At 39.1% G+C, this 13084-nt stretch overlaps 1 protein-coding gene across 2 annotated transcripts; it reads right to left on the bottom strand.

Moving 5' to 3' along the window:
• Window positions 1-285: 285 nt before the first annotated feature.
• On the bottom strand, window positions 286-12064 carry unc45b (unc-45 myosin chaperone B). 2 transcript variants are annotated; one of them, XM_030737707.1, is made up of 21 exons: window positions 12016-12064; window positions 7215-8237; window positions 6511-6672; window positions 6375-6411; window positions 6107-6282; window positions 5779-5868; window positions 5486-5653; window positions 5179-5344; window positions 4842-5012; window positions 4579-4750; window positions 4182-4482; window positions 3988-4082; window positions 3642-3783; window positions 3416-3556; window positions 3187-3314; window positions 2925-2991; window positions 2690-2803; window positions 2309-2424; window positions 2050-2167; window positions 1812-1967; window positions 286-791 (listed from the first exon to the last, which is right to left on the bottom strand). In XM_030737707.1, the coding sequence occupies exons 3-21, from the start codon at window positions 6670-6672 to the stop codon at window positions 519-521; spliced, it is 2793 nt and encodes a 930-aa protein (XP_030593567.1). In that variant the 5' UTR covers window positions 7215-8237; window positions 12016-12064; the 3' UTR covers window positions 286-518. The 2 variants fall into 2 exon arrangements, with proteins under 2 accessions (XP_030593567.1, XP_030593568.1); XM_030737708.1 differs by lacking the exons at window positions 7215-8237; window positions 12016-12064 and adding an exon at window positions 6956-7208 and having other exon boundaries at window positions 519-791.
• Between the last annotated feature and the right edge of the window lie 1020 nt (window positions 12065-13084).

Genomic DNA, 13084 nt, shown 5'->3' with positions numbered 1-13084 from the left:
GATTCATGCATCACAACACATTATTTGCCCTTCTCACTGTTTTGCATTTTGTTTAAAACATAAAATCTGTAAAGATGTGTGATGTAATGTTTCCAGTCTGTGCTGTTTATTTGCACTGAGTTTAGGAAGGTTGGATAGACAGGCACTGAAACATTGAGGTGTATTTAAATATTGTATTATGACTCATCAACCACACAAATGGCAAAATATAAGCAAACACATGTAAATGCATCACTTAAAACATTTAAACACAATTACAAACAAATCATTGAACCCCCCACCACCCCCGATATACGTCCTATACTGCTCAAACCCTTAATTATTTCTGTATATAAATATAAAAAGAATCCTTGTTTCACAGTGTGAGGAGTTATATTTAGAGATGTGGAGTCAAGTTGATGACTCCTAAAATCACTATATAAAACAAACAAACAAAAAAAAAGAGTTCTTTGGGGGAAAAAAAATCTCTGTTTAACAGAGGAAAACAGAAGAATGTCCGTTGATCTTTGGCTTGTCCTTTAGGAAGGGCTGGTGAAGGGTTTGATGAGACCAAGATCCATTGCTTTGACCAGACATGTGCGTGCTGCATCAATGACTTCCTGCCTCTTCGGATTGTCCTCCGCCTTGCCAATCACTGAAAGGATTTCCAGTAACTCACTCTCTATCAGTTTCTTGGCCAGGTCGCTGTTGTCTGAGTTGAGCATGTTGTAAACAATGACAAGACCACGGTGCTGAATATGAGGATTGCTATGAAGGCACAACCTCTGCAGGATCTCAAGCCATTGGGATGTCTGTTGATACAGATAAGACACTCTGTCAGTGACACTGTGGGTTTTTTGTTTTTTGTTTTTACACTAGCAAGACTGGCTTACACTTGGGTCTACAAGTACTTAGACAATGACACTTTTTCTTTTTTTTAATATACTTTTGCTTCTGGACAACACCACAGTGGGTTTGAAATCAAAGAGTTAAGATGTGATTGAAATGTAGACTTTCATCTTTAATTCACAGTTTAGAAATTACAAACATTTTTATACCCATTTTCAGAGGCTCAAAATTAATTGGACAACCATAATTTGAAATCTAAAGATTGTTTTAAATACGTGGGGGATATCCATTTGAGACTTGAGACAGTGATTGATTGCAATGGATATCCCCAAATGCTGCGTTTCCTCCCTTGACATTTTCTGTGGAGCCTTTACTGAAGCCACCTACGGTTGCTGCTTGTTTGTGGGTCTTTCAGCCTTGAATTTTGTATTTAATAACGGCAAAGAATGCCCTGTTGAGTTACATTTTCAGTATGCTTTGTGTCATCCATTTGCACTGTGACCAATCAGTTTAGCAGAATTTTTTTGATGTTTTCTGCCAAAGTCTAATCTGAGCTTCTTATTCTTGAGTGTAACCAGTGCTTTGGTTACTCTGCATTTCATGAAGGATTGTCAAAGAATTATGCCATTATGCCCTTTAATTGTCTTCTAGGCCTTTTGGTGTTCCAGAGCTAGACGGTTCATTCAACCTTTTTAACAAGGCACCAGGGTGTTGATTTGGCCACTCTTAAAGTTTTCATGCAAAGTTCAGCACTTGGAATCAACTCCATAACAAGGAAACAGGCTTCACCTGGCAATGAAACTGCTTGTCAGTCAATTGGCCAATTAATTTTGATCCTCTGAAAATGGGGGGCTGCATATAAAATGGGCTCATATCCTGAGCAATAATGCAATAACTCCTTGAAATAAAGCTGAATGTACTTCAGTCACATTTATATCAGTATACAAAAAGAAAATGAAAAGGTAATAAAATGCTGTACATACCACCAGAGTCATTTTGGTGCACAGCTTCTTCTGCGCAGCAGTGATCATAGCCAGAGCTCCTGCTGCAGCTATCTGAAGTTTGTCATCCTCTTCACCACAGAGCAACACCAGCAGCTTCAGCTTATCATTGCCATCCTCCAGGTAACGATCCTGGACCTAAAGACACAGTGTTTATTTCATTTTCAGTCAGCCTGTTGGGAAACCTGCTGATTACGTGTCCTCCATCAGCTGTCCTCACCTCTTTACATGTCACCAAGTTGCACATGCATTCAGTGGCAGCCAATCTGATCTGGTCGTTCTCTTCAAACATGTAGTTCTCAATCTCAGGCAAAGCCTTTTCTTTCACTATCTTCGCTCTACAAAACAGATGATGGGTAATATTAAAAATCACAAACTCTGCAAAATGTTGTAAACTAGCATGGAAGAAATTATTTACGTGTCACCGTGTTTGTTTATTCGTGTTATTTTAAAAGAAAGAAAGAAAAAAAAAAATTCACCTCAGTTTTTCACTGAAACCAGCCAAGTTGGTGAGACTCCTCAGAGCTTCATAGTTCTGCATGCCTTCTCTGTCTGTGTGAAGGAGGTTCACCAAAGGCCGGACCACCTCATACACCTGTGAACCAATGAAAGATGTAAGTGTGAGCTGAACAGTTGTGACACGGACTCCAAGGAAAAACAATTAAGTTTAATAAATCTAAACATTTTAATGAAAACCATCAACAGCCCATTAAAACTTCAGTTTTACTACGCTGTCAATGAGAAAGTAATGCCATAAGGTAAAGAAACTGGATGAGCAGAAAGAAAGTGCTGCTTCAGCAAAATTTCTATCGCCACAGGTGAAACTGTCACTTAAGAAAACAAAGGAGCTTCTCTCTTACCCTCTCACCAGGAAAGGCGATTTCTGGGTTGGAAATGGCAGCTATTTTGGCAATGGCATAGCTGGCTTTCACCTTTCCTGCTTCTGTTCCTTCCAGAGCGAGTGGTATCAGAGCCTGAGGGCAGTACAACAATTTAAATGTGAGTGACATGCAACTGTGGGATTTTTTTTTAAGGAGAAACTTCGTAAAGTGCCATAAATTCAAGTGTACTTTGATTTTTAAAACTGCTTCTTACCTTTCCTCCGCCATGTGCAACAATAGTACCACGGTCTCTGGGATCATCTGACAATGCCAAGAAAACCCTGAAGATGAAAGAACAAAATGTGTTCAAGAGTGATTATTTCTAATTTCTTTGGCTCTCACCAAGCTGGAATTCTCCTCCAGACCACAAATGTCACAACATGTCATATTACGTCTGATTCCAGTGAGTTACAGAATGTGCTTCTTTACATATTTTTATGCCTCATCAGTCTTTTATTAAATGTTTGCTGTCCCACCTTGCCAACATCTCCTTTGTCTGATCCGTCAAGATGGTGTTGTCTGCTTTTACCATGACAGCAAGTGCTGATGTGACTCCGGCCTTCAGCAGCCGTTTCACTCTCTTCTCAATGAAGTCCTTCTTGTCCTGAGAAGAAAAATCACATCGTGCGTGTGTGTCGGTGTGATATTTCCCATTCTATATGCTGCATCATCGGTTGAGATATGAGTTTCATATTCTTCTCTTACCTTGGGGTGTTGCTCAGGCACGTGCTGTTTTGAGAACTTGGCCAGCTGAACCAGCTCAGGGATGATTTCTTTCTTATCATAGGAGTTGGTGCAGTTAACCAGGATGCAAGCAACTGCATATAGGATTGTCTTATCCTTAGACTAAAACCACAGAGAAAAGTAAGAGGTTATTGATCTTGTCTTATCAGATATACTACAAGTTTCTCTCAGGCTATTATTTCCGTACCTTAGCCAGTTCAAACATGGCTTGCATGGCAGGCTCATCCTCCACAAAGTCATCTTTTACATCAGCATCATTGGTGAGATATGCAAGACCCTCAATAGCCCATTTCCTGGTTTTGGTATCAATCTGGGGATTACAAAGCCACCTGGAAAAGTGAAAAATGACCATGATTGCAGTGACGCCTGACACTCTATGCAGTTGTTTACCATATTTTTAAAATATTACTGTTGTTAGCATATGACAAGTCCAGTAATTTTCTATCATTATGAATAATAACCCGCAGGCTTAAAGCTAAGTCACTGACACCATGTGTGTATGTGTGTGTGTGTGTGTGTGTGTGTGTACTCACTTTCTGCACTGTTTAGCCAGCTTCTCTGTGGAGCCCTCAGCAAACTGCCTCAAACTGTAATCGTCACCTCCAGCTGAACCCAGTTTACAGAGACCCTGGAGAGGACAGAGATATGAGCATGCATAAAAACAGACAGGCACAGAAACAAAAGAAGATACATAAAGTAAGCTTTTGTTTTGTTGTGACACACTCACCACCAGCGCACGGATTTTAATCTTCTCATTCTTGGTCTTCTTGTAGATATCCTTGAGCAGTGAGATACCATTCGTAATGATGAAGGAGGCACGACTCATCTTTGACGAGGCGTGGATCAGGGCCTCCACTGCAACCATCTGATCCACCTCGCGTTCAGAGCCACACAGTGCCACCATCATCTCCATGATGCCTTGCCGTCCAATTAAAGCATTACCAACATCAGCGGGACCCTGCATCAGCCCTGAGATGCAGTTGATGGCATGAATGGTGTTGTCCATGTTGTTGGGGTCAATTTTGGATCTTTGGAAAATGAAAGGAGAATTAAAGAAAAGAATCTCACGTAATTACATAGAGTGACTTTATTAATCCTTGTAAATGTCTGTTTTATGGACATACTTGATATATTCGTCACAAATGTCCCTGAAGTTGGTTCTCTCTGGGTCACATTTAAGGTCATCATAGAGCTTGCTGAGCAGCACGCTAGCAATCAGTTGTGTGTTCTCTGTCAGGGGCAGCTGGTCTGGCAGTTCAGGAACCTGACCACAAACTTTGAGGATCTTTTTCAAACCTGGAGAACAAAAACATGTGTGTGTAAGGATGAATATCATTTGAAAACCCCATGTTAGGGAATCTGTTAGGCAATCAGCTGTCTGGTTCACCGTGGTCAATAGTGAAGAGGGTCTTGGAGTGGTCCATCACCTTCTTCTCTTTTCGAGGTACATTCTTGCTCAGGAGGTTCAGTGCCTGGTCTCTGCCATGGCCAGACACCTTCTTATTAGCAACCATCTCCAGCAGAGAGAGGAGAATAGTTTTTAGATCTTTAGATGGATCTGCAGAGAGACAGATTAAATAAAAGATTGTATGTCAGTCAATAGTACTGAGAAAAATCCCAGGAATAGCAGAGCTCTTTTTAAATGAAGTCTGTGGTTCTAGGTCCAAGGAGAAATAAGTGGGCAGTCTATCTGCTACTTTTTCCAGATTATTATTCTCTCATACCCAAAACCAGGTCTGCTTCTTTCCCATATTCTCGCGTATCTCCACCAGTGAGGGAATCATTGATGCACTGGAAGAGGTTGCAGGTTGCCGGTGCAATCTCCTCATTGTCAAGTGCCATGATGCTGCACATCTTATCAACACCCACCATGTGAATAATGGCCATGGCCTGTTAATGAAAGTGGAAAGAAATGTATCCTCTAAGGAAAAAAAAAAAATCCTACATCTGGTGGCACGGACATATAAGTTTAATGAATTTCTACAGTAGTTGCTGAAACCGCTCTTTCACTTTGCATGTATCACGACTCACCCGAGCCTTGTGTCCCGTGCACATTCCTGACAGCGTACGAACAGCTGCCAGGATCATTTCTGGTTTTCCCGTTTCTATCATGTTGAGTAGCAGAGGCACTCCATTATTCTGGAAGATTCTCTCGGCTCCGGCATCTTCCCTCGACAGGACAATCAAGTTGTTGGCAGCCTAGACATTAAAGAAGAAGCAAAGCTGTCTCAAAACCACAGATGACCACCTTTGTAGCTACATTCTGGCAAATATAAAAACAGGAAGCAATATCATTTTTCCATCAAAGTACAGAAAATACCTACTTTCTCCTTCTTGTCTTTTTCGCTCTCTTCATCGAAGAGAATGTCAAACATAGTTTGTACCCTTGAATCTGTGGAAAATGATGTTTTCAACTGCAGAGAAAAAAATGCAAATGTAATTGATTATTTCTTATGAGTGTTAATAACAAGACCATGCTTTTTTTAATTGTTTGGTTGTATGGCTGTCAACATAGCTGAAATTAACTCAGTGCTTAACCTGCCGATTCCATGTATGTTTAATGAATGCTTAATGAATTAAGTAAGTGATAATTGTAGTTTAATACTGCTGTGGATGAATGCCTGTATGTGAGTGTATCTGCTTAGTGCTGACCTTGGACTGGATTTCTGCTCCCAGTCTGCGAAGTGTCTCCAGGAAGCTCTTGTTCTTTGGCTCAAGGGTGGCGCACCTCTGCACATCTTTGAAAGCCATGTCCAGTTTTCCCAGCTTCTCCAGAGCCTGGCAGCGCCGGTACAAAGCCTTAATGTCTTTTGCGTCAACATCAATTGCTATGGAAGAGGGCAGATTTTTTTGAGTTAATGTCTAGTTTCATTTCATGGAACTCTCTTATTGTTGTTGCTGTTCAAAGTTTTTAAAGTACCTTTAGTTGCATCAGATGCTGCATTGGCATAGTTTTCCTATGAGAAAAAACAGGAACGATGACAGAAAGTTTGCCAGAGAGTATATGTTTGATATATATATATATGTATATTTTGCTACTTTTTCAATGTGCTTACCTTTTTTAGGTAGCATGCAGATCTGTTCCTATGAATCACAGCCAGCACTTTTTTGTCCTGACACACTTTGATGGCTTTAGTGTAGCACTCAATGGCCTTGTCGATATCGCCTGCCTGAAAGTGTTTGTTTCCCTCATCTTTTAACTGGATTGGGTCTCCCATCTGGCAGAAAATTGGAAGATAATTTTTTTTAACGATAATAAAGCCACAAGAGCTCCATTTAAAAAAAACAAACAAAAGAAAAACATATTTCAATCAGAGAAAGAGATCTCTGGATTAAAACAAATTTGCCAGACAAGCTGAACATATGCTGATCGTGGCTGACTCTTATTGTCTTTTCACATGAAAAATAATAAGTGTACAAACAGTTCAAAGTTAAACAGGCACACCGTACAAACTACAAAGCATCAATTACCAAACAATTAGAAATGAATTCCATTCTCACCTTCTTGCTAATCCCTGTCCCGCTGAGCTGGGTCCCCTGTAGAAAATGGCCATGCACATGCTATCTCTAACTTTAAATGGCCTCCCCTCAGGCCTTATTTGGGCATGCTCTCGAAGCCCAGTCTGAGCCTTGCAACAAATGGCACTTTCCTGGATGACAGACACTATCTCCACCTGCTCCCCTGATACCCACAGTCTATCCTTATACTGAGTACCTCTGCATACCTGACTGTCAAGTCTGTGTGAAAGCTATACTGTACCTTTAGGTTGTATCTCTGTTGAGTGTATATTGTTCAGTCCTCTTCTTTGTTCCCTGCTCCTGTGTTTTTCCTCCTGCGTAGATGATCTGGACCTGCAGTCCCAAGCGTTTCTTACCAACCTTATCTGCCTTATGTTACCTCCCCTACCAGCACTGCAATTTATATTTATAGAGATCTCAAGGAGGTGGGACAGAACTAAGGTGGACCATCAGTGACAGAAGAGGTTCCTTCCAAAGTACACAAACTTTCCTGAAAACAGCTTTGTGCTAAAGGCCAGTGTATGTCATGACTATTTGTACTGAAAAACATGTCATTTAAATGCTGTTGAATAATCCAAAGCTTCAGGAATAAAACACTTCTGATTCAGTAATTTTGTTAAAAGTGACCCCCTCAAAGGTGGTCTGCCCCTGATGAGGTCTATTTAGGGCATAGACAGCTGAGAACTCACCAGCAACTGCCTGATGAGGGGAGAGGGGTGGGAGGGGGAGTTAAAGTGTGTGTGTGGGGGGGGAGTTGACACATAGGATCCTGGTGGAAACTGGTAGCTTCTGGAAAGAGTATGAGCTTAAGCCTTTGACATGAAGTTAAGCAGTTAGTTATGATGTTTAGGGGAAAAGGTCAGAGTTTGAGGTGGAAGGGCCCTCAATGTGTGTATATGTTTATTGGTTTTTTTGTGTGCATGAAGTAAAATGTGATATAGGTGAACGATGCAATACTGTTAAAAGCTGTGAACTGCTGAGGTTGTTTTTTTTTCAGTGCGTGCAAGAACAGGCTACAAACCTTCAATGTTAAGCTTCAGAAACATTATTAAATACATACATCTAACATATTAGAATATATTACAGTACAACCCAGGGATGATTGCTTTTTTTATTGCCACATGTGTGTTGACTGTTTTACATTGATCGGAAACATATTGCTCTTGGACTGAAGTTTACTTATCTTTGTTTAACTGTTCCTTCTTTTTCATTGAGCCATCCTCTTCCACTTATCCAGTTCAAGGGGTGATGTAGCCTATCCCACCTGTCATAGGGCGAGAGACGGGGCTAACGCATAGAGACAGACTGTGGAGACATGGTGAGAACATGCAAACGCCACACAGAAAGGCCCCACTGACAGGGTGGATTCAAATCCTGGACCTTCTTGTTGTGAGGCAACAGTGCTAACCACTGTGCCACTGTGCTGCTCCTTTTTTCCATTATTATTTGTGTTGAAATGTTTTTGTTCTTAAAATGCTTATTAGCAATCCTTTCAAAGATTTCCAGTGCTGTGCTACATGCGCCCTCTATCTGGTGTCCTCTCAGCACACCTACACCCAACTAAGGCCCTGAAATGTTTTCTACTTTGTGGAAGTCCAGTGAAGAAACATCATGGCTTGACATTCAATACATATTAAAGGAGGGAAGAAAGAATCTGAGGACCTTGCAATCCATCAAATCTTTACTGATTTTATCGTTATTTATAGAACTTTTCAAAACAAACAGATACAAAGTGGCGAACAATAAAAACACACAAATTTGAAAAATTAAAAGAAACTTCAATATAAATTAAAACAACTTCAAATTCAATGGAAATGAGGGAGAACAAGCGCGCACACACTATCGCACAGATTAAAAACAGAAAGTTCAACAAGGCACTGGTGATTTAAAAAGGCCAAATGATAGAAAAAAGTTTTAAGAAGAGTGTCATGGTCCTGGAGACCAGTGCCCTTGCCCCCTGGTTTTCTCTCCTTGACCTTCTCTCTCTCTCTTTTTCTCTTGCCTTGCGGTGCTCAGTGTCTATCTCCACCTACTCTAACACAGGTTCAGTGGTTGGTCAGAGGTTTTGAGAAGCATACGTCTCAGCAGCTGCAGCAGGGGTTGTTCTCAAACCTGTCTCCCATATTCTCATCACTGCCACGGTGTTTGGGACCGGTTTTCTCTCTTCCAGAAAATTCAGCTTCCCAAAGTGTCAGGGTCCTCTTAGTTATTTTGTTATGGTTAACTCTGCTGTAATTGTGGTTAAATGCTTAAATTGTCTGTTTTCTGTATTCAAGAAACCTTCGAGTGTGCCTCAGAAGGAGAAATCTGTAACCACTAACCTGCCTGCCCACTCAGTTTCCAAACCTGCCGAATACAAACTCGCTGCTTGATGTTTTTTGAGCTCTCTAAATAAGCCTTTTGAACTGCATCCATCATCTGAGTCTGTGCTTAGGTCCTCAGTCTTTGGTCAAAAATGACAGAGATTTAAAGGAGATTACAGAGTTCCCTACCTGAGCTCTCCAGGCAGGGAATTCCACAGTTGTGAGGCCCAAGCAGCAAAGGCTTGGTCAGTTTTAGTGACCAGAGGAGTCTTTAGGATCACTAAAAATGCCTTGCTGCAAGCTCTCGGGAAGCAGTCAGGCTCATATGGAGTCTGACCATGTAGTCTGTGGATGTTATGATGAATTTAAAAAAATCCCTGTGTTATCATTGGCAACATTTTAGAATTCACATCCCGGTGAATTTTTCATCTATCATGATGAAATTTGGCAGTCATGTATAAACAATTACTGTTAATAATTAACTGTCTTTTTTTTTTTAATTAAAATGCAGTAATGCAAAGTGAACTACAAACCCTACACAAAAATCACACATACATATACAATTCATATCTCAGCAAATGTTTATTTTTCTTTTTTTCATTTGTTTTCTTAGAGGATGCTATTAGAGTTCATAAGCTGAATGAAATATATTCAGATTTTACATGCCATTATCTGTTACATTTCTAGTCTTTGTGATCTAGTAATTGATGATGGAGTATGACAACACTGGCTGGTATCTATTGCAGTGTAGTATGAGGGAGGTATGCACTCTACTAAGTGCCTTTCTAGTTTCTTCATATTTTTCTAGGAAAACAAGAAACAGAAATGCGTGTGTGTGTGTGTGTGTGTGTGTGTGTGTGTGTGTGTGTGTGTGTGTGTGTGTGTGTGGTATCTTGATTCTATATTTGTTATCTGTACAGTCTTCACGGTCTCTTTTTATATAGTTTAGATTGTTTTTATATTCTATTTATTTAAGTGTTAGTTCATGTGCAATATTGCTTTTGGTTTATATGTAAAATATTGTGGGGCCTAAAAATTTCATTGCCGGTAGTGATGCCATTGTTACGTGTACATGACAATAATAAACTAAACTAAACTATAAGGCAAAAACAGAGTTTCCTGAATTCTAACTTCAGGACTAGTTCTCCAGGCTTCCTGAAGGACATTCAAAGCTCTTATTTGGATGTTGGCTGCCTTTTGTTCTTTTTCTGTCAAGATGATGAGATCTGGACTCTGGGGAGGCCAGTCCATGACTGATAGTGCACCACTGTGTGTTTTTGCTATCCAGCTATGCTTTTAGTGTATTGGCAGTGTGTTTTGGATCATTGTCATGCTGAAAAATTAAGACATTACCAATCAGTCTTTCCACATGATATTACATGGTGGATCAAATCTGATAGCACCTTTCTGCATTCATAATTCCATTTGAAAAGAACCCCCAGCACCACTGGCTGAAATGCAGCCCCAAACAATGACAGACCCTCATCGTGTTTTACAGATGGCTGTAGACGCTCACTGTTGTACCTCTCTACTGACCTTCTCAAAGAACTGATTTATGTTTTACACTGAACGGAGAAATATTGTTAAATTATGTTTGTTAAATTTCATGGGTTTCATTGTTGCTTATTTTTTAAATTTATATTTGTGTTAGAAAATGTTTTTGTACATAATCTGCTTTTCAGCAGTTCAGTTCCAGCGTCAGAGCTATGCAACACGCACCCTGTATGTTATTCATTTTTTTATAAACGATGCCTGCTGGGTGTGGTCCTAACTCTATTATCAGGTCTTCCACAGAGACAGATCTGTATTTACCAATGAATTTCATAGGTGAATCACTGATATTTTTTTCACATTATTCAAGTACAGTAAAGAAAGGAGGAGAGAACTGTGATACACCATATCTGGACCAGTTAGAGCACTAGTACCACCAGGTGGTATACTGCATCCACTGCAATAATGAATGTAATGAAGTGATTTTACAATGTGGCATAAATAAATATGTACACAGATTCTTTATTTAAGGAAAAGTAAGACCACAATGCAAAGTCACTTCATTACAAGTAATATATTATTGCATACCAGGGTTATAATAGTTTTGGATTTTACATTATAGTTTAGTTTTAGTTAGTTTTTACTTTTTTTTCTCTAATTCAGTTAGTTTTAATTAGTTTTCAGAGTGGTTTTGCCCGTTTTTATTAGTTTTTATTTTTGGTTTCATGCTTAGTTTTAGTTAGTTTCAGTATTAGTTTTAGTATTTTCATACCTAATCAGGTGCAAGATTCAAGGCGCAAAAGTGACTATTGTGTAATGAAAACTTGACAAAAGATACAGTTTAAAGAAATATAGTCAACAACCAACTGTTCACAAGACATGCTAAATTTGTGTAATATTAAGGACACACATGAGCATAATCAGGGAGAAACAAAGAAAAACATGAACTCCCAAACTCAATAAATTCTACAATAAACTCCACAATAAACTTCAGCATCAGTGCAGCAGATTAACAACAGCTACATGTGGTGTTAAACAAAAACAAACTCTTTGAAGGAGTCAAAGCTCAAATCCATCTGCATCCTGATGTTCTCACCACCTGAAGCTGCTTCTGTTTTGGAGCTAGCTTGGTTAGATGCTGCTAATTAAACCTGCAGGGTCTTTGCGGCCTCTGTACACAACCTACAGAAGTTGCCGACCTCATGTCCGCATTTATGCTTGTGTAGCTGGATTGTGTGTGTTAATTACCTTGTGGTCGTGTGCAGGTGTTTGTACTCAAAGAACCTCCATACGGGACTCGGCAGACCGCAGCCATTACTTTGCGGACCAGCGCGGTGAGCGCACGCACATGCGCACTCACACAGTTGTCCTGTGGCGCTCCCAGCTTAAACTCCGAGAGCGGAAACAATGATTTCATATCAATCCACAAGGCTTAAAAAAAACCCCAAAAAAACAAGTAAATGAAAGTCAGTTTATCGATAATTTTAGTTAGTTTTAGTTAGTTTTGTAAACTCACAATTCAGTTTTAATTAGTTATCGTTTTTTCCTTTTAATTATAGTTTTTATTTATTTCAGTTAACGACAATGTTTTTTCAATTTCAGTTTTCGTTATTTCGTTCGTTTTCGTTAACTATAATAACCCTGTTGCATACCATGTATGCTGTGTACCTTACCGGCTACAAATGTATATAATATTTTGATATCTGTATATAGTGTTTTGACGTGTGTGTATATGTGTGTATATGTAAATGTGGGTATTGACACTGATATATATATTTATGTATATAGTGCTTATGTATATGTGTATAGTTTTTTGCTATTTTATTTTATTCTATTCTATTTTAGTTTTTAGTTTAGTTATTTGTTCTTACTCATCCTTTTCATTTTTTCTCTGTATTGAGCTGCTGTAATGCACAAATTTCCCCGTCGTGGGATCATTAAAGTTTTATCTTATCTTATCTTATCTTATCTTATCTTATCTTATCTTATCTTATCTTATCTTATCTTATCTTATCTTATCTTATCTTATTTTCAAAGTATAACTATAACACTGAAAGCCTCAAAGATATAAGTGCTCATTTTGCAGGATAATCAACTACTGCATTGGTTATTGTCATCATTTTAAATCGCGTAAGAGCAGATTAATTTTAATAACTTAAAAAAATATTTTGGAGTTTATTATAACAACCTACAATATCTACAAAATATTTATTTGTTGGGCCTGTACCCAAAGTGATCACTTACAAGGTAAAAGTTATAGTTTTTCAATTAAATTAAATATGAAGTACGATATTTTCCTTTGAGGTACCAGTAGTAA

Source organism: Archocentrus centrarchus, chromosome 9 (assembly GCF_007364275.1).
Source record: "Archocentrus centrarchus isolate MPI-CPG fArcCen1 chromosome 9, fArcCen1, whole genome shotgun sequence".
Classification (NCBI taxonomy): domain Eukaryota; kingdom Metazoa; phylum Chordata; class Actinopteri; order Cichliformes; family Cichlidae; genus Archocentrus; species Archocentrus centrarchus.
The sequence above is the reverse complement of the archived record's forward strand: the minus strand, read 5'-3'. Positions and strand labels throughout refer to the sequence as shown.

Bases quoted from the DNA above. Each gene is read 5' to 3' on its own strand.
- unc45b (XM_030737707.1), bottom strand. From the start codon at position 6,672: ATGGGAGACCCAATCCAGTTAAAAGATGAGGGAAACAAACACTTTCAG. The intron at 5,013-5,178 runs GTATGAGAGAAT...GTCTCTCTGCAG, and splicing joins AGAAGCAGACCTGGTTTTGG to ATCCATCTAAAGATCTAAAA. The intron at 1,968-2,049 runs GTGAGGACAGCT...CTGTGTCTTTAG, and splicing joins ACTTGGTGACATGTAAAGAG to GTCCAGGATCGTTACCTGGA.